At 35.6% G+C, this 18,271-nt stretch overlaps 1 protein-coding gene across 1 annotated transcript; it reads right to left on the bottom strand.

Annotated features, from left to right (window-relative positions):
* Positions 1-498: 498 nt before the first annotated feature.
* On the bottom strand, positions 499-10,080 carry LOC133312220 (homeobox protein LUMINIDEPENDENS). Its single transcript, XM_061513395.1, has 13 exons — positions 9,710-10,080; positions 9,540-9,567; positions 8,916-9,067; positions 8,277-8,620; positions 8,094-8,187; positions 7,906-7,999; positions 7,108-7,237; positions 6,975-7,026; positions 6,843-6,886; positions 6,604-6,692; positions 5,850-6,278; positions 2,280-2,830; positions 499-1,694 (listed from the first exon to the last, which is right to left on the bottom strand). The coding sequence occupies exons 1-13, from the start codon at positions 9,881-9,883 to the stop codon at positions 771-773; spliced, it is 3,105 nt and encodes a 1,034-aa protein (XP_061369379.1). The 5' UTR covers positions 9,884-10,080; the 3' UTR covers positions 499-770.
* Positions 10,081-18,271: the final 8,191 nt, after the last annotated feature.

Raw genomic sequence — 18,271 nt, 5'->3', positions numbered from 1 at the left:
ATGAAGATTGAATTTCACTTATTCAATGCATGTGAAAAAAGATATAGACACAAAAAATTCACTGAAATTTTAGTATGAAAGGATCCATTACCTTTTCCAAGGATAAAAATCACTTGTGTTCTCTAATCTTATGTTAAAAGGGTATAACTATTTAATTTCAAATTACCGCGCCATTTGTTTTACCTTATAGATGTTGATATATGGAGTGTTTCGGAAACCAAGGCACGAACTCTAATAAAACTATAGTTAATAAAAAATATTAATGAATTTGAATAAAATTCATTTCAAATTATTTTATCAATTACGCCCTTTTCAGTAAATTGCATCTATTCCTTAATTTTGAACTTAATATTGACATTTAAATTTAATGAAATCTCCCTTAACATACCTCTATAACATCTTTATGGTTAGCACGATTTCAACAGTTTTCTGTAGTTCGTGAAATTTCAAAATTTTCAAAGAAAATTAGCCAGATAAAAAGACATAAAAAATACCGAACTAAAAGCAAAAACAATCCTTTTTGTGGTGAATTTTGGTTTTTTTTTTACAATTGACAAACAAGTCAAACTCATGATATTCTAGACACTGCAACCGCACTAACTGTAATATCATCCTTATCCTACAGTTACTTCATACTGAGGTCTACTTCCATCTCCACTCTCCAATCACCAATATGAAAATCATTGTTATCAGAATGCAACTCTATACATCCCGAAAATTAATGAGTCAGATAAAATCCCTTTAAGACCAAATCAATGTGAAGAGAAAAATCATCGTCTCTGATCATGCCACCTTTTGTTCCCCTGCCTACCAGGGTCCCCGTGTCCAGAAGAACCCCGCTGCCTTGACCATTCAGGCCTATGATTTCTTACATTATTCATTCTGGACTCTGGGTAATTTCTACCTGGAACATACCTAGGATTTCTAGTTGGGCTATTCTCTGGACTCCATGATTCAAATTCTTCCCTTCCATTATTATTTCTATCCGAGGAACCAGATTGCATGGACCCCCCAACCATTGTGTTATAGTTGTTATGATTTCGTTGAGTATGATATCTGGATGACATATCCTGCCTAATTCTCCACACATCTGACACAGGACCTGATTTTTCGACTTGTGGTGGGTAGGAATGTACAGTGTTACGATAGGAAGGTTCAGTGAAATGGGCCTGCTGTGGCAAATGTGGATGATGTCTTTGTTGTTGTGTGGCTGAAAATGATGGCGTTGGTGAGGACAACATGAAGGATTGCGGGAATGCGTTAGGCAAACCCTCTTGGACACTCAAATTAGGTACTGGTTTAAAATTACTCGTGCCATCAGCCCGCATTGCTAGAGGTGAACGTGCACCAGGTAAGTTAACTGAAGATGCATTTGCAGTGATTATGTTCTTCATAGTTAAACCTATATCCAAGGATGGTGTTTGAACATGCATAGAGGAAAGAGCGTGTGGTGGTTGCCTTTCAGGAACGATATTTGTTGCCTGAGGCCGTGAATATTGAGAAACTGTTGTGCTGGTGTGCTGCTTCGAAGATTGAAGCACAACTGTCGGCTGTTGCATCACTGCAGAGCCAGTTGCCGGAGCCTGAGATAATAAGTTGGTAGTTACCACTGTGGTAGAGCTCTGCATAATTCTGTCGGATTCTAATCTTCGCCGTGAAAAAGGGTTCTTAGAAACTTCGGTGCTCCATCCACTCTGAAAAATTGATAACATGGGAAGCTATTAGTTATAATTAATGACTATATTAATGATTTCAAAGTTTTTAGCACGTTGACAATTGTAAGGAAATAGCGAGGAGCAATTCATGCATTCTGGGCCAGACTAAGGGTGTAAGCAATGTAAATAACACAAGCATCAACCTAATTGCCTATTCAAAATACAAGCAGAACTACTCCAGGGAACCCTATTAGTAGCACGAAAATTTGTAAGACTAAACCTATTGGATTCCCTAAATTGGCCATATGCTAATATAGAATACTTTTTACGTGGCATCCAAGAACTTGAACGCGCAACATCTTGACAAAAGACAAAAAAAAAAAAAAAAAAAAAAAAAAAAAGAGAACAACTTAGAAATTAATTTATTTCGATCTCAATTTGGGCCACCATGGAAAAACCCATTTCCCCCAACACCCTATGCTACAAGTGCTATCTGCTTTCCACACTCAACACGTCCAAGCCAACATGGCTAAAGCGGAGAGTGCATGGCACTGTAAAAGGAGACATCAGACATGATGATAAGATCTTTGACAAATAGTTGCAGTATGAACTCAAATCACGCACCGTTCTTGGATCGCTTGAAGGAGTTGGAGATGGGAGAGAAATTTCCATCTTCTCTGGGACCTTTGCACTCATGCCATAATTGCCATTTTTATTTTCACTTAAACCCAAGTTCACACCACCTCTCTTGATCATGTCAAGCAACTTCACGGTTTCCTCAGTTGGAATGCTGCCAGCTTGTCCAGAAGTTAAGGCAAATACCAACTCTGGGTTCTTTAGCAGCACGGCAAGCAATTCTAAATCAGGCTCAGCAGTAGCTGCATTATCGGTTGAAGATGTGGTGGCCACCCCTTGAACAGCATGAGATGCAACTTGATTGGGGGAAACTGCTATTTCTGCACCATCAACATCCGGTAGCTGTTCAATAGGAATTTCCAGTGTCAAAGTGTCATCATAGTCCATTTCGATGTCCCACGGCTCCTTGGGATTAGAAGGCATCTCCTGGACAGTCTGATAAATAGTTTCCTTGTCCCTGCGGTTTCTGTTTATCTGGACATCAACCTCTTTGCTATTTTCACCAGCACCAACTCTCCAGGTATCTTTAAGTTTCACTTCTGCAAAAAGGGAAGAGGAACCAAAAAAGGAAAATTTTGAAAACTGAAAAAAAATTAAAACGTAAAAGAAAGACTTGATTAAACGATTTACAAGAACCACAAAAACGAAAGCAGAACAAAATTCGTATGGCAATTTCACTTCTTCCAGGATTACCACACAAAATATAAAGGGAGAAAGCAAATTGTATACAAGCATCGAACAGATGCTTTGTGGCTGCAATAGAATAATAGGCACCGCAGCCAAATTCAAGAATGAAAAGAGATACAGGAAAATTTCAATATCAAAACTGTATTAAGGTTAGCTAGACACTTATCCATGACCTGTTAACCTGGTAAATATCTAATATAAATAACTTAACTCCATCAGATCATTTGCCAATTTTACTTAAAATTACAAGATTTACAAACTTCCATAATGAATTTAGTGATAAATAATCAAGCCCCAGGAGCGGCAAATCAATTGTGTTTCAAGAGTTGAAAAGGAATAAAAGAAAATGTGGCTGGCCACATTCGTTTAGAATGACAAATAAAACGATCCCACAGCCCTTCATGTGTTTTCAGGATTGAGATTGCTACTAACTTGTTATTTTCAAAGGGTGTAGCCATACACCAGAATGTTGCATAAAAGTCACCAAAAGAAATGGACAACTGCTTGCAGTTTACGGTCCCTGATTATTACAGCCAACAAAAATAAAGTCACACGCCAATAAAGCCTCAGATGGGATTAGTTCGATGCTAGAATTCTTATCATGGCAGGATGCATTTTACATATCCACCGAGTTTAAACCTTCAAAGTCATACCCCACAACCAAAACTACTTTGTAGTATAAACATGCAAAGAAGACGCCATGAAAAATATCATAAAATCCTCCACGCCATAGATAAAGAACCAATGCTCCATCCAGATCTGTGATCATGATTGCAAATTACAAAAATAAAATCGCTACATCAAATGTATCATATTTAACTTGTACGATGAATATTACATGGAAAAGTTCCTTTCTGGATTCGGTAATCAAAACACAGCCCATTTTTATTCATTAGAATCAAAAAATTGATATCTACAGTGTAAGAGGCCGTATGGAGTAGACAAAATTAACTTTGAAAGTTTACACTGTTCTCAAGAATGCCTATGCTAACTTAGGGAGGGTTGGAAAGTTAAAACCCCGGTTATATTTTAAGAAATTCAGATTTGTATATTCTCGTCTTTTATTTGGGCAGTAGTACCTCATACATTTCCATCACTACTATGCATCAGTAATTCAGAATCATGTACTGATCCTGGTGCAGCACTGAATTTCCCTCTTCTTTGCTCATTAAGCAAAAATGAAGCGACATATATTAATACTGGATCACGCCCAATACTATTTTATTCCCATGAGCCACGGCAATAGTATAAACTGTAAAGGAACAGAGAACATCTAATTGCGATGAATACGGAATTTTTTACATGAAATTCAGATAGTAATACTATTGCTTTTAAAAATATTTTAATAGTGATCAAACATGCTAGAGTCAATTTGTAAAACTGGTCCTTCGTCCCTGCGACCAACTTTTCAATATTTACGACTTAGCATAGCTCGTATAAAGTCAATTATCAAGTCCTCAAACGAGGTGGTTTAAAGCCCATTCTTCATTAGAGATTTAGGACTATCACACCAGTTTAGCACAATGTGCAGATAAGGCGTCGAAAAAAAAATCAATTTGGACCATGGACCAACCTTTGGGAGAAAGGGAAGATCCTAAAATCCTCAAACAAATCCGTGTGAGTATTTGAATCTTAAATCCCAAGAAACAGATTTGTACAGTAATCTTCTATTAATCTCTTAACATTGTTAAAATAGTAAGTATATACAACTGCCCAATATACCCAACAGAACATGAGGTCAGAAAAGGACTCCTGCTCTATTTATATAAGGTAATAAAAGCTGCCAAAATGGGATGGGATCAATAGTGTTAGCGTCAAAGGTAGCAAAGAAGCGTCTGAATAGTCCTCCAAGAATATGTGCAGGTAGAGACTCGACTAAGATAAAGTATGTGCGAATTGGCGTGTACAATTTCATCAAGTATGACGCAACAGTCATTAAAGCAATAAATCCAAAATACATAGCAGATTATTTCAGCAGGAACAGTAAAGATGCTTGAATTTCTCTTGGTGGCGTTGTGCTGGCCATAACAGGTTCATATTCGTTTTCACTTTGTGTATAGAACTCCTAATCATTCATTCTTAATCTTGTGCAGTCCATAACTCCTCTAGATATGATTTCTTATTGCAGAAACTGCAACACTATTTGCTGATGTTGGACATTTCACAGTTCGGTCAATACAAATAAGTATGAGCTCTGTGACATACCCTGCTCTCATATTTGACCAATGTGGTCAAATTTTGAACATTTTTTACATTGTAATGATATTTACTGAGGCCTGTCCAGCATAAGCCAATATGAGAGCAGGGTATGTCACAGAGCAAATACTTATCTGTATTGACCAAACTGTGAAATGTCCAACATCAGCGAATAGTGTTTCAGTTCCTGCAATAAGAAAAAAGTTCACATCTTATCTAGGAGTTATGGATTGCAAGAGATTAAGAATGATTAGGAGTTCTGTACACAAAGTGAAAATGAATATGAACCTGTTATGGCCAGCACAACGCCACCAAGAGAAATCCAAACATCTTTCTCATTCCTGCTGAAATAATCTACTATGTATTTTGTATTTATTGCTTTAATAACTGCTGCGTCATACTTAATAAAAGCTGCCAAAAGGGGATGGGACCCGTAGTGTTTAGCGTCAAAGGTAGCAAAGAAGCGTCTGAATTGTCCTCCAAGAATATGTGCAGGTAGAGACTCGACTAAGATATACCTCTTTTTAACTCAACATCGGCAAATCTCTTAATATGGTCTGTTCTCAATCTGTCTTTCATTCATTTTTTTCGGATGTCAAAGAGTTTCACCAATTTTTTTATTCTTAGATTATTGGCATATAATTGATGGAACCAACAAAAAAATTGCAAATATACCTGCTGGTGTTTTCCATGGGATTTGCACCCTCTTACACTTCTCCCAAAGAGGTTCCTTCAAATCCATTTTCATTTTAGAACAAGAAGCTTCTGGTCTATTAGTTGTTTTAGAGGGAAGCAATGGAGTTTTCTTGTCATCTTCAATTTTGGGTGGAACAGGAACTTTAGATGAGCAAGCTGCAATGCTGCCATGATTTGTCTGAGGTTTATTCAGACCATTAATCTTTGCTTCTTTCCTTTCTTTTGTAGCACCAGTTTTCCCATACTTACTCTGCATAAATAACGCGCGCATTTTTGCTTTCTGGATATCATCAGCAGACATGGGACGGCCTTGACTTACAGGCCCTGCTCTTGTCACCTGCGGGTTTCTGCTCACTGATTTTTGGCCTGGCTGCTCCACCAATTGCACTTTTCTGCGCTCTCTAGATTCTGATAGGGGTTGAGGAATATGAAAAGAGATATAGTCTACATTTAGCATGACTCAACAACTAACATGAACCATTGGCAAATTTATTGAGTAAACCACCATTTTGGTCCTTGTAAGTTTGAAAGAAATTAATGAACCCACCATCATCACTCCAAAATACCATTCTAAGGTTTTATATAAAGCATTTTATTTCCTGTGTTTGTGATTTTATATGCTTATAGAATATCGATGGAAATCCATCAGCATTCTGCCAAACTTTATGAAGGGGAAAAAAGGAAGCAGTAAACAAGAAATAGTCAATTCAACAAAAATGAATTCCAAGGATACGAGTTGAAGATACACCAAGGGTGGGCTTCTTATTAGAATCATCCGAGCTGGGTAGCAACAATTTCACAGCTTGTGGAGATTCCAGTTTCCTGAACAGAGAAGAAAAATATGAGCATTTTCACAAGTAGCAAAGGCAAAGCCAATTAACTCAAATAGATATGGCACAATAACCATACAGGATTATCGGCAGAAAGACTAATTCAGTAAAAAATGACTAAAAGCAATCAACCTAAACATACCTGAAATTATCTGAACATTCATTTGAGAGAGCAAGAATGTCCTCCTGAGATCAAGAACAACTACTAAGAAACATGCAAACTTAAAAGCCATTGCCAGATGAAATGAATGTATATGTTTAAGAAAACACTTACAGGAACATCAATGTTTGAATGCCATGATTCAGAGCCTATAATTTGACCAATACTGCAATAATAGAAATCACAATAATTGAGAAAGGAGATTCATCAAATTTTGCATGGAGAAGAGATAAAGACGAAAGCTTGCCTCTGCGAAAGCATTATCTCTTTTTGACCATCGCTAGAAGGTTTAACACCATTGAGTTTCTTTATTGCCTGGTTCCTTGCTAATAATTTGCTCCACTTTGATAACAAAACCCTTGCCCTGTTTGATATGTCTGATCCTTAAATGAGTGAGATTATAATTCAAAAAGTTTATGAAGTTAATACAATTATTGGATTTATAAGTGATATCAAACAGCACCCCCACCAAAGTTAAGATTTGAAACTACTGACATGCATCAAACAAAATGTTGAAAAGGTTGAAGTGTTACATCAATCAATCTGAACATGACTTCTATAGCTCAAAGACAAAAATTAACACATATCTTAATTATTATTTGGCTGTATGAAAAAAGATGGCAGGTATCAATTAAAGAAAAAATTGGATTCAATAGTCAACTCATCCCCCCTCCCTCCTCTCTGTCTTGCTAATTCTGAATTCTAATATCAATAATGTCATTAATAAGAAGAAATTTGCCAACTAAAGCAATATGAAAACCTAGAAGTCATGCTTGGAATGAAAATAAAATCTAGTCTCCTGGTACAACCAACGAAAAAGGAAAACAGAGAAATATACAATTCTGAAATACAATAAAACAAGCATAATTGACGACTTGGAATTAGCCATGTTATTATAAGAGGGGTCGCCGGGGGCAAACAGGCTAACCACATGTTAAAGTATTTCCTACCACAAGAAAATATGTTAGACTGTTATCACATATATGCCCACAAGAAAATTAGTGTTAAGTTTGATGGACATTAGGCCAGGGAAAGGTAAGCACACCTGATGTCCTGTAGAACCGTAGTCTATTAACACTCTGCAATATAGCTGATATGTGTATAGGAAGGGCTTTATGTAAAGGCAAATGACAAAGAACCTGCAAGCCAGTTAACCAGAAAGTTTGATAATATTTAGTCATGTGCCAATTAAAGCTGCAAATATTGCATATTAACCAGAGAATACAGATTTACCTTCAAGATAAGAAGAAGGACACTAGTTTGTTCTTCAATAGCTGCTTTACTCAACCAAGTCGCTAAAGTCATTGCACCCCCTCTGGTCAAAAACCTACAAACATATAACAAAATAAATGAATCTTAAAATATAACTAACTATGATTCAACAATACCAAACAATTGAAGAAACTGATCATGTACCACAACAATACTGAAAAATTATTTATAGTCAATATCCATTCCATCAATTTCTCCTGCCCAGAAAATGTTTCCTCTTTCTGCATTAGACTAAAAATGTTATCAACAAATTGTTTATCTAAGTCATCTAGATCAGACAAAGCTGCTTCCTGTGTTGAACAAGATGCTTCTTCAGCATTGGTGGGGCCGACAGAGTTTAAGGGCGCTGGATTTAACGGTCTCACAGGATCAGAGTTTATTTGCCCATCATGAGGTTCTTCACAAGAATTAGATCTTAATGCCCTCTCCCTTGACAACTGAACTAGTCTTCTTACTCTTGATCGTTGACTAGTGAAAAAGTCACGTACCTAAATACAAAGATCAAAGACTCATAAAAATTAATGCATAACAGGAACTAGGAAACATGTAATCTTTAAAATAAAATTTACACCTCGAAATGGGTAGTGATAAGAATCTAACAACAGCTGGGGAAGGATAACAAACTAAAAACAGATGAGTAACTACAAAGGAGCGAAACAGGAAATATATCTGCATAAAACATCTTGTTTACATATATCACTCCATAAGGACGAAATAGAAAGGACTAAAGCGCAAGGGGAGAGAGAGAGAGAGAGAGAGAGAGAGAGAGAGAGAGATGTAGACAGGAAGTGGAGTAATATAAACCTGAGTCACTGTGACACCAAATAAAGCACTGATCTCACGAGATTCTTTCTTGCTAATTGCATCTTTAATGGAAAAAACTGATTGCATATAATTTACAGCCTTTGGATTTAATAAATCCCTAGGTCTTTTTCCTGCAAGATTGGATTAAATTATAGACACATCAGACACGAAACAAACAGCAGAAAGATTTGAAAAAATCCTAAACAATGCTTAAAATAAGGCAGACATATTTAGAGAGAAAAGAGAGAGAGAGAGAAACAATTCCAGTTTCAGTTCACTCATTCCATCTGATTAAATAAAGGAAATATTTAATACCAGCATTGACAGTTACTTAGAAGTCATAAAGAACAAAGATTGGCTGGAAGATTAACTCTAATAAACTTGGATATGGAATAGAAAAACACTATAACCAACGTACATTTGAGAGATATAAGCCAACCATGAAATATAAACATCAACAATACTATGCAAGAAGGGTCAAGTTGGATGCCATAAAAGTGAGCCCAAAAATAAAGATAAAAATACGATCAAGCATATACGTCAATTATCAATGTTAATTAAATCTTCTCAGAAAAAATAAATGATGTTCTAGACAGAACTTACCAATTTTTATCGACAGAGCTCCAGCTGCCTGCACAAAAAAATCAAATGTTTCAGAGCAGTTATTAAAAGAGCAATTACTTTATAATAAAAATTCAAAATAAAATAAAATTAAAAGGTTTCAGAACAGCTCCATAGGCAATAGATAAACAACCAAGACAGAGAAAGCACACCATCTCTTGAGAGAGAGGATTGACGCCGGTGAGATTGCATTGCGTAACGACGATTTCCTGAAACTGATCGATCTGGTTATGCAATAACTCTTTTTGCGAAGCCAGAAACCTCTGGAACGACTCCACGGAACTCCCAATCTCCACCTCCAGAAAATCGTCGTTCCAGACCTCCATCGTTGATAAGAAGGATTGAAGTTTCTTCGCTGCAATATGAAGCAGCACGCATTTAACTTATGCGAATTGAATCCCAACGTTTGTCTCTGGTTCTCAGTTGGGAACGGAACTGGTAGGTTAGGGTTTGGATTGGAGCTAATTTTGGAGAGAGAAAGTCAGATAGATCATAGAGAGTACTGAGTCGGTTGAGATGAGAGAGAATTAGGCCATGTTCGGGATTTGGCTGAATTTCAATAATTACTTTTGACGTGATTAAAAAATTAAAACAAAGCTGTTTATTATTAACGCACCTCATAGAAACAGATAACTGGAGTCATTTGTAGTCCTTTTGAGTGTGTTATTTTAAAAATACATAATTTTTTTCCCGGAAAACAATTATATTAATTTTTTAAATAAGGGCATGTTTCAATGGAGCGAAGTTACTATGCTGAGCAAAAAAAAAATTGGGTGGACTGAGGAGAGAGAAAAGGTTGAAATCTCTAAAAAAAAAAATTAATGCAGGTGTTAATTTTTTAGTGAAAGGACTGTGAACTATATTAAAAAATTCTGTTTCAATTTTTTTTAAGGAAAAAATACTTCTATTACAAAGTTTGTTTAGATATACATTAAAATAAGTCAAAAAAAAATCAAAACCTGCTTCTTCTTTCTAAGTTAAAAAATTTAATTTTGAAAAAAAAATAGAAATTAAAAGTCAGATATGTTTTTTTAATCTAAGTATTTTTTACTTTTGTAACAAATATTTTTAAATAAGCAAGGACTTTACAAGCTTGGCTCGGATCGGTCAGGTCGTGTGTGTGAAATAAAAATAAATTATTTTAAATTATTTTATTTATTTTTGTCCAAAATGTCCCTATCCGAAAAGTTGCTTCCTGCCGGTTTTATTTTGAATCGAAGTGGTGCGCTCAGTTAAATATGAAATGAACCGGTCACCGGTTGTAATGATTTAATGTCGTCGGTCGCAATGGTTCGCCGGCGGTAGTTTATTGTGTCTTTCTGATGTCATATATAGACAATGATCCCTTTAGAAAATTATCGAAATTTTTTGCATCATCTGCCGAATTTTTGTTTCATCCGTGCATGCTTGCATCTATACTTTCTGGTGTGATTCCTCAAGAATCCTGTTGTGTTCGTCCGGGCTTCTGATTGATAGTGACATCGTTCTGAAGACGTCAATACGTTCTATCCTAGGAGACAAGTGTTCATCAACTTTCGACTTCAGTAGAAAAACAAATTATCTTAAAGAAACAATAATGTTGGGCTCGGATTTACTCTGCATACTCACATATCATCCTTTCCATTGATCAAGTTAGTCTGTTCTTAAACTTTTTGTTGTACTTTAATTATACTGTTAATTATTATCTCTTATATTATACACACATTCGAATCTATAGGTAAATTTTCACCCATTATCTTTTACAACAATGAATAGTCAGAACGGATTAACGGGTCACCCCTTGGAATATTGTGATAAAGAATCCTATAGAGATGGAATCTCACATGACAAAGGATGTTTGTTCTTTTGGATTTAGCTCAGTCAATGAAATGGGTTGTATAGATGCTTTGTAAATCAAACATTGTGGTTATACCCTTGATTAGCTTGAGTATGTCGAGTATCGTGCTTTGTTTGGTTTTGATGATAATAAATATATGGGGCCATGTCACATTTGATTCTTGAGTTGTTGAAATTTTGTTGTAAGATTTAATATGTGATAAATTATGAAGAAGAGAATTCAACAAAGTTGTCATTGAATTGCGAAGATCAAATATTTGATACGAAACATTAAATTCCTTATAATGAGCGAATGAGGCAAACAACAATCTTGCTTTAAATTGCATTATCTTAAGGTTTAAAAACTAGGAAACAAAGATAAAAAAAAAATAAAAAAAAAATAGATAATTTTAAAAATATGATTTTTAATTTGGAAAATAAAAAGTTAAATAGTAAAGTTTTACAAAATACTTTTTTCAATGCACATTTTTTTTAAAGATAATTGAGAAGATTTCAAATCATGATAGTATTGGAAAATAAATTTATTGTTGAAATCTAGGAAATATTCTTATAACCAGCTTTAGAAGCTAAATGCTTGATCCTATTTTTAAAAAATTAATTTTTGGAAAGTTATTCAAATCATGATGTTACTGAACAATAACCGGATTTAAGACAAAAAGTTTATAAAGTCTTATTGCGAGTCATTGAGTTCTCCTTCATTAAGAGCTTGTTTGGAGCACCTGATAAAGAATACAGGATAGGATAATATATCATATCTTACATTTTATCTCTTGTTTGGTGGGTCAACATGATATGATTAGCTTATCCTATTGTCTCATTTTATCCTATCCAATACATGATTTCTTATCATATGGGGAAGTTGGGTTAGGATTCAACAGGATAGGATACCAATATTGGATACCCAATATATCCCCACGCTACGCAATATATTTATATTTATTGCATTATATTTTTTTTTCTCCTTTCTCCTTTTACATAATTTTATCAGATTGCTAATCAGGTGTTCATCAAACACAGGACATGATTTCAGCTTATCAGCCCATATCATATCCTACCCTTATACTATCATGTCCACCAAACGAGATCGAGTTAAGACAAATTGAGAACAAAGGCTTGAAGAGATTCATTGAATTCCCCTCTTAGGTTCGTTGTTGACGAACTCGGCAAGTGTACCGGTCGTACAAGTAATAAAGTGATAAGAAAGTTGTCGATCCCACGAGGACGAGGACTGATGACCAAGCAATAATATATTTATTTAATTAAAGTTGGATCGATCATTAAAGATTTTCTTGAGAATATTGTGATTTAATTAAAAGCAGAATTTGTAAAACTATTTTTGATTTTTAATATTTTAGAAATTAAATTCACAATTTAGAATACTATAAATTGATTTAAGATTTTTAATAAAAAGGCGTAGTTAGAATTTAACTTCCCCAATGGTTTCTTAACGAGTTTTCCTAATCTTACGATTACATTCAAGATTAAATTATTAACAGATCTTTCTATAATTGACTAAATCTCAATCGCTTGGTAATTTAATTCTTTATTCTAATCCAAAGCCTAATCTCTTAGTACTTTTTCACAAAATAAGCATTAACGCAAGAACTCACAGTTATAAAATTCACAAGTCTATCCCTAGATCATGCAAATTCCAGCAATCAACCAATCAGAATCACATACCAACATCCTTATTGTCATATATGACTCATATGTTTATCTACGAGTGATCAAGTCATAAATAAAACTAAGCATAACTATCAGATTGATTGCATAATTTAGAAACAATAATGTAATTCATAAGAATAAACAAACATCAACTAAGAACCCATTGGTTTTGTATCTTCCTATCTACTAAAATAATTTAGCTACTCATAATTATAAAGGCAGAATTGAAATAAACAGTAAAAGAAACTGAGTTCATGATAAACTTGTCTAAAAGTGATGACCAATGATGCAAAAGTGCTTCCTTCCTTCTCCTCTGCAACGATCCAGTGTTTTCTTCCGCTCCTTCCTTTGCTTCGTCTCGGTCTCTGACTCTTTCTTCGCGTTCCAGAATAAATTTCACGGCTTCTTTCGCTTCGTATTTAAAGAGAAAATGTGGGCTTCTGAATTTTGGACCCGCTCGCTAAGGAGCTCGCTAAAGCGAGCAATTTTTGTCTGTCACCCAATCACTCGCTTTAGCGAGTAGCATTGCGAGTTGCTCGCGCACTTGCTCGCTTCAGCGAGGAGCTTTGCGAGCTGCTCGCCCAGTGGAGCGAGCGTTACAATTTTTATTTTATTTATTATTTAATTTCTGATTTTCTCATTGCTCTGCGGATTCCATTGTTGCCTCGTGCTTATCATATTGGCATTTTGTTATTCTAGTTTCAACAACCTGAAACAACAACAATTATTCAGAATCTTCTATTTGTTGACAATTCATTTTGTTTTACTGCTTTATTGTTTTAACACTATATTTTTAACCATAAAAACATAGTGTCTTGGACACTTATCATTCGTCTTATATGTATTTGCTTACTGATTATAAGCCTCTAAGATAACATTAAAACTATTATTTTGTTATCTTGAATTCTTGATTAAGTTAAATATTATCGGAGTAGAAAATGTGGGAGCAATTGTCGAGTGAAAATTGGAGAACTTGAATCTAAAGGTTAACTTGTTCTTTTCACTTAAAACTATTTTGTGTGTGGATAAAACATAGGTATCCTCAACGGGATGCAATCATGTTCGAGTTGAAAACATCCACATTATGGTGAGGCTAATTCTTCTAAAGGGAAATCTTTGCATTCACAAAGACTTGAACCTAAGACCTTGCTTAAGCAGAATCAAGCATATACCACTTGAACCAACCCCCTTTGATATTTGAAATTATTTTAACTTTTAGTATAACAATGTAATTTTTTTTCCCTATCGATCCAAAGAGTTTTTCCTTGTTAAATTTTTTGTGTGCTTTATTCTCGTTGTTGTTATTATTCTTAAATTTATTTAGAATTAAAAAGATATTAATGTTTTTCATGTTACATGAGTTAATTTTATCTTACACATACATAAAAGTGTGTGGGACCATGTGGGGTCATGTGAAGAGAAAAAATAAAAATAAATCACACACGCTTTTATATGTATATATGAGATAAAATTATCGCCTACAATATGAGAAACATTAATCCCAATTAAAAAACTCAATTTATCTCTTCTTCTTTTTTGCGACTTGGACAATTGGCTGTTGATCAATTTGAAGAATGACAACAGCATGACTTATGATGCGCCTTAGTCATTAGAGTTTGTTATAACGACAGATAAACATGTAGTTTATCATCTTTTAAGAGCTATAATCACTCTTATATTTAGTCAAAAGTATGAAAATTCAAGTTATTTGGCTAAAAAACATGGAGTTTGAATTATTGATTTATGTGAACGATTTTTGCTTGCTTTGTAGGACAATTGAGTTGAATTAGAGTATTGGAGCATTGGTAAAGCTATAATGACTTAAAACAATAAATGAGGAGCAACCATCTAGTGAAAATCTTCTTAAAGTTATCTTTCAGCCAATTTTTCGTATCCAACATGATGGATTTGGATCTCATGTTTTTCATAAAAGTTGTATATCTCTCTTTCATCTTTTCAACGAGACTAAGATCATATCGATTAGATGAAAATATGAAACCATCTTTTTGTTGTCAAAATAGTGCATTTTAGCACGTTCTAGCTCAAAAGGGTTGGTTGGAGGATTGCACTATATCACCATAGAGCGATTCGAGTAATGTTATTGTTTTGCTCCCCAAGAAAGGTGTAGCAGCTCACATGTCTTGTCTAGCGAGTCAAATACGAGCGTGGTTGGATAGAGTACCTGTCTTGGGAGCTTTTATTTTTAACTTTTTTTCTCTATATAAACAAAAGCTTAGTGAAACATAATTTTACAAAAACTCTTATCATAAAAAAAAAATTAATAATAAAGGAAAATGTTAAAAGTTTAAAGCTCCCATAAGGAGCTTTTTTCAAAATATATGTCAGTTTTTTAGAGATTTTATATTTATTATACCCTTATTCTAAACTTTTATTTATAAATTTTATTATTTATCCTAATAATTAACCCCAATAACAAATAATTTTATCTCTCTCTGTTATATGTATTTCATAAACATAGATGTGTTAATCTCTTTTATCTGCTATTGGGCTCCTTCAGTATTTGTTGCTTATGTTGCTGGCCTAATTGAAAGGATAAGGCCCACTTTGCAACACAAGTAAAACGTTGTCGTTTTACCTTGTGATGGCAAGTGAGGCACTTAACCTCAGCTGAGCTCACAGTGACCATAACGTGATTTTTTCTGATTCGGCTACCATCCCAAAAAGGAACTCTCTCGAACACACTGTTCGCTAGGGTTTGTGAGTGCATTCATTCTGAGAATAACGAGTGATACACTGAGATTTGATCTATGGTGATTTGGAGAAACTTGTTCATCTCAACAAGACGGTTCTATTGATCGGTGTACTTTTCTGATCGACGGTCGAAAGGTGGAAGCTCAACCTTGTGAGGAAGATCTGTGAAGCTGATGTTGATCAGCTTGGAGATCGTGTGAAAGGAACTACAATTCCTTTGCTGGCTCAAAGATTGGGAAGTCTTCTTTAACCATTTGGTTATGATTCGTAATCTTGATGTGGTTTTTCAAGATTGTATTTCTTGTTGATTTGTTTTCGTGTTTAGTTTCTTCACATGCTTTAATTTTGTATATTTGAAATTGTATACTGTAAACTCTGGTTCTGAACTTGATTTGAATATAGAGTAAATCTCAGAGGGCGTTTAACCCTCCTTAGGCCCCAGGACGTAGGAAACTCACTAACACTGAGTTTCTGAACCTGTAAAATACTGGTGTCTCCTTTCTTTATGCTTTCTTTATTCTTTCTTGCTATGCTTCTTGTGTTACTGTTTGTGAAACGGATTTCCCAAATTACAACAAGTGGTATCAGGAGCTTCGGTTCCATTTCTCTTTCTGTTATTTTCTTTGGTCTGTCGTATTTTCCCCCCCTCTCCCATTCGGTTTGCTTGCTCAACTGTGGAGGTTCGGCAAGATGGGCATCACTAAGATGGAGGTGGAGAAGTTTGATGGGAGAAGTGATTTCAATATGTGGAAAATCAAGATGAAGGCTGTGTTGGTCCAGCAAAAATGTGAGGATGCTCTTGGACCTGGAAAGGACCTGCCTGAAACCCTGACACCAAAAGAAAGGAAGGACCTTCTATCTTTAGCTCATAGTCTTATAGTTATCAATATCTCTGATAGTGTACTGTGTAGGGTTAGCAAGATCACTGACCCTGATGAGCTCTGGCTAAAGTTAGAGAGCCTGTATCAAACCAAGTCAGCCCCCAACAAAATGTTCTTGAAGGAAAGATTTTTCTCCTTCGAGATGGATCCTAGTAAGTGTCTAGAGGATAACCTTGACGAGTTTAATAGGTTAACTCTACAGCTGGAGAATGCAAGGGTTGTTGTCTCTGAAGAGGATCAAATTCCGATCCTCTTGAATTCTCTTCCTGACTCCTATAGAGGGGTTAAGGATGCTATAAAATATAGTAAGGGGAATATGACCATTGATGAGATTACTAAGGCCTTGAGGGCTAGAGAAGTTGAGATGATTTCTCACAAAAAGCCCACTGCTGAAGGCCTCTATGTTAAAGGAAAGGGGAATAAAAAGGGGAAGTCAAACAGTAAGAAGAAGGGGAACAACAATTATGTTCCCCAAGGTAATCAAAGTGTCCAGGGAAACCAAGATAAGAGTAAAAGCCAATCACAAGGCAAGCTTGTGTGCTGGCATTGTCATAAAGAGGGCCACCTGAAAAGGAATTGCCCTGAAAACCCAAAGGGTGTCCCCAAACAGCAAGGTAAAACTGAGTATGCAAATGTACTCACTGACTTTAACAGTATTGAAGCACTGGTTCTGTCTGATAAAACTTTTGAAGCTGAATGGGTGATGAATTCTGGGTGTACAACCATATGACACCCAGAAAAGAGTGGCTTAGTGGGCTGGAGTCTCAAATGGGTGGCAAAGTCTTAATAGGGAATGACCAAGTGTGTGAAATAAAGGGTGTGGGGTCTGTCATGTTCAAGATGAGTGATGGGAGCTGTAAAATTCTAAAAGAAGTTAGATTTGTTCCTGCATTAAGGAGAAACTTGATCTCCTTAGGGATGCTTGACTCTAGTGGTCTTGAGTTTAGAAGTAAGCAAGGACTGCTTGATATTTCAAGGGATCACAAGTCCTCGTGAGAGGAAAACTTGTGAATGGCCTCTATATATTAGAAGGCCAAGCTGTCACACAAGAAGCCTGTGTGGCAGCTGCAAAAGCTGATGAATCCATTCTCTGGCATAGGAGACTTGGACACATTAGCAATCAGGGGCTGTCTGAGCTGTATAAGCAAGGTATTATTAGCTCAAAAGGGGTAACTTGTGTGGAGTTTTGTGAAAACTGTATTTTGGGAAAAACTCACAAGCTCCCCTTTGCTACAACTAGCAATACCTCTAAGGCAGTGCTTGAATATGTCCATTCAGACCTGTGGGGATCTCCTAATATCCCCAGTTCTTTATCTGGATGTCACTATTTCATTTCAATAGTTGACTCATATTCCAGAAGGGTCTGGACCTACTTCCTAAAACATAAGGATCAAGTTTTTGTTAGTTTTAAGGATTGGAAAATCCCGGTTGAGAGGATTGGAAAATCCTGGTTGAGAATAAAACTGGGAAAAGGGTTAAAGTTCTTAGGACTGATAATGGCTTAGAGTTTTGTAACAATCAGTTTGCTGATTTTTGCAAAGAGCATGGGATCCAAAGGCATAGGACCTGTGCTGAGACACCCCAGCAAAATGGGGTGGCTGAGAGGATGAATAGGACAAT

Source organism: Gastrolobium bilobum, unplaced genomic scaffold (genome assembly GCF_033153095.1).
Source record: "Gastrolobium bilobum isolate Gb01-03AN ecotype WA unplaced genomic scaffold, APGP_CSIRO_Gbil_v1 utg6685, whole genome shotgun sequence".
Classification (NCBI taxonomy): domain Eukaryota; kingdom Viridiplantae; phylum Streptophyta; class Magnoliopsida; order Fabales; family Fabaceae; genus Gastrolobium; species Gastrolobium bilobum.
The sequence above is the reverse complement of the archived record's forward strand: the minus strand, read 5'-3'. Positions and strand labels throughout refer to the sequence as shown.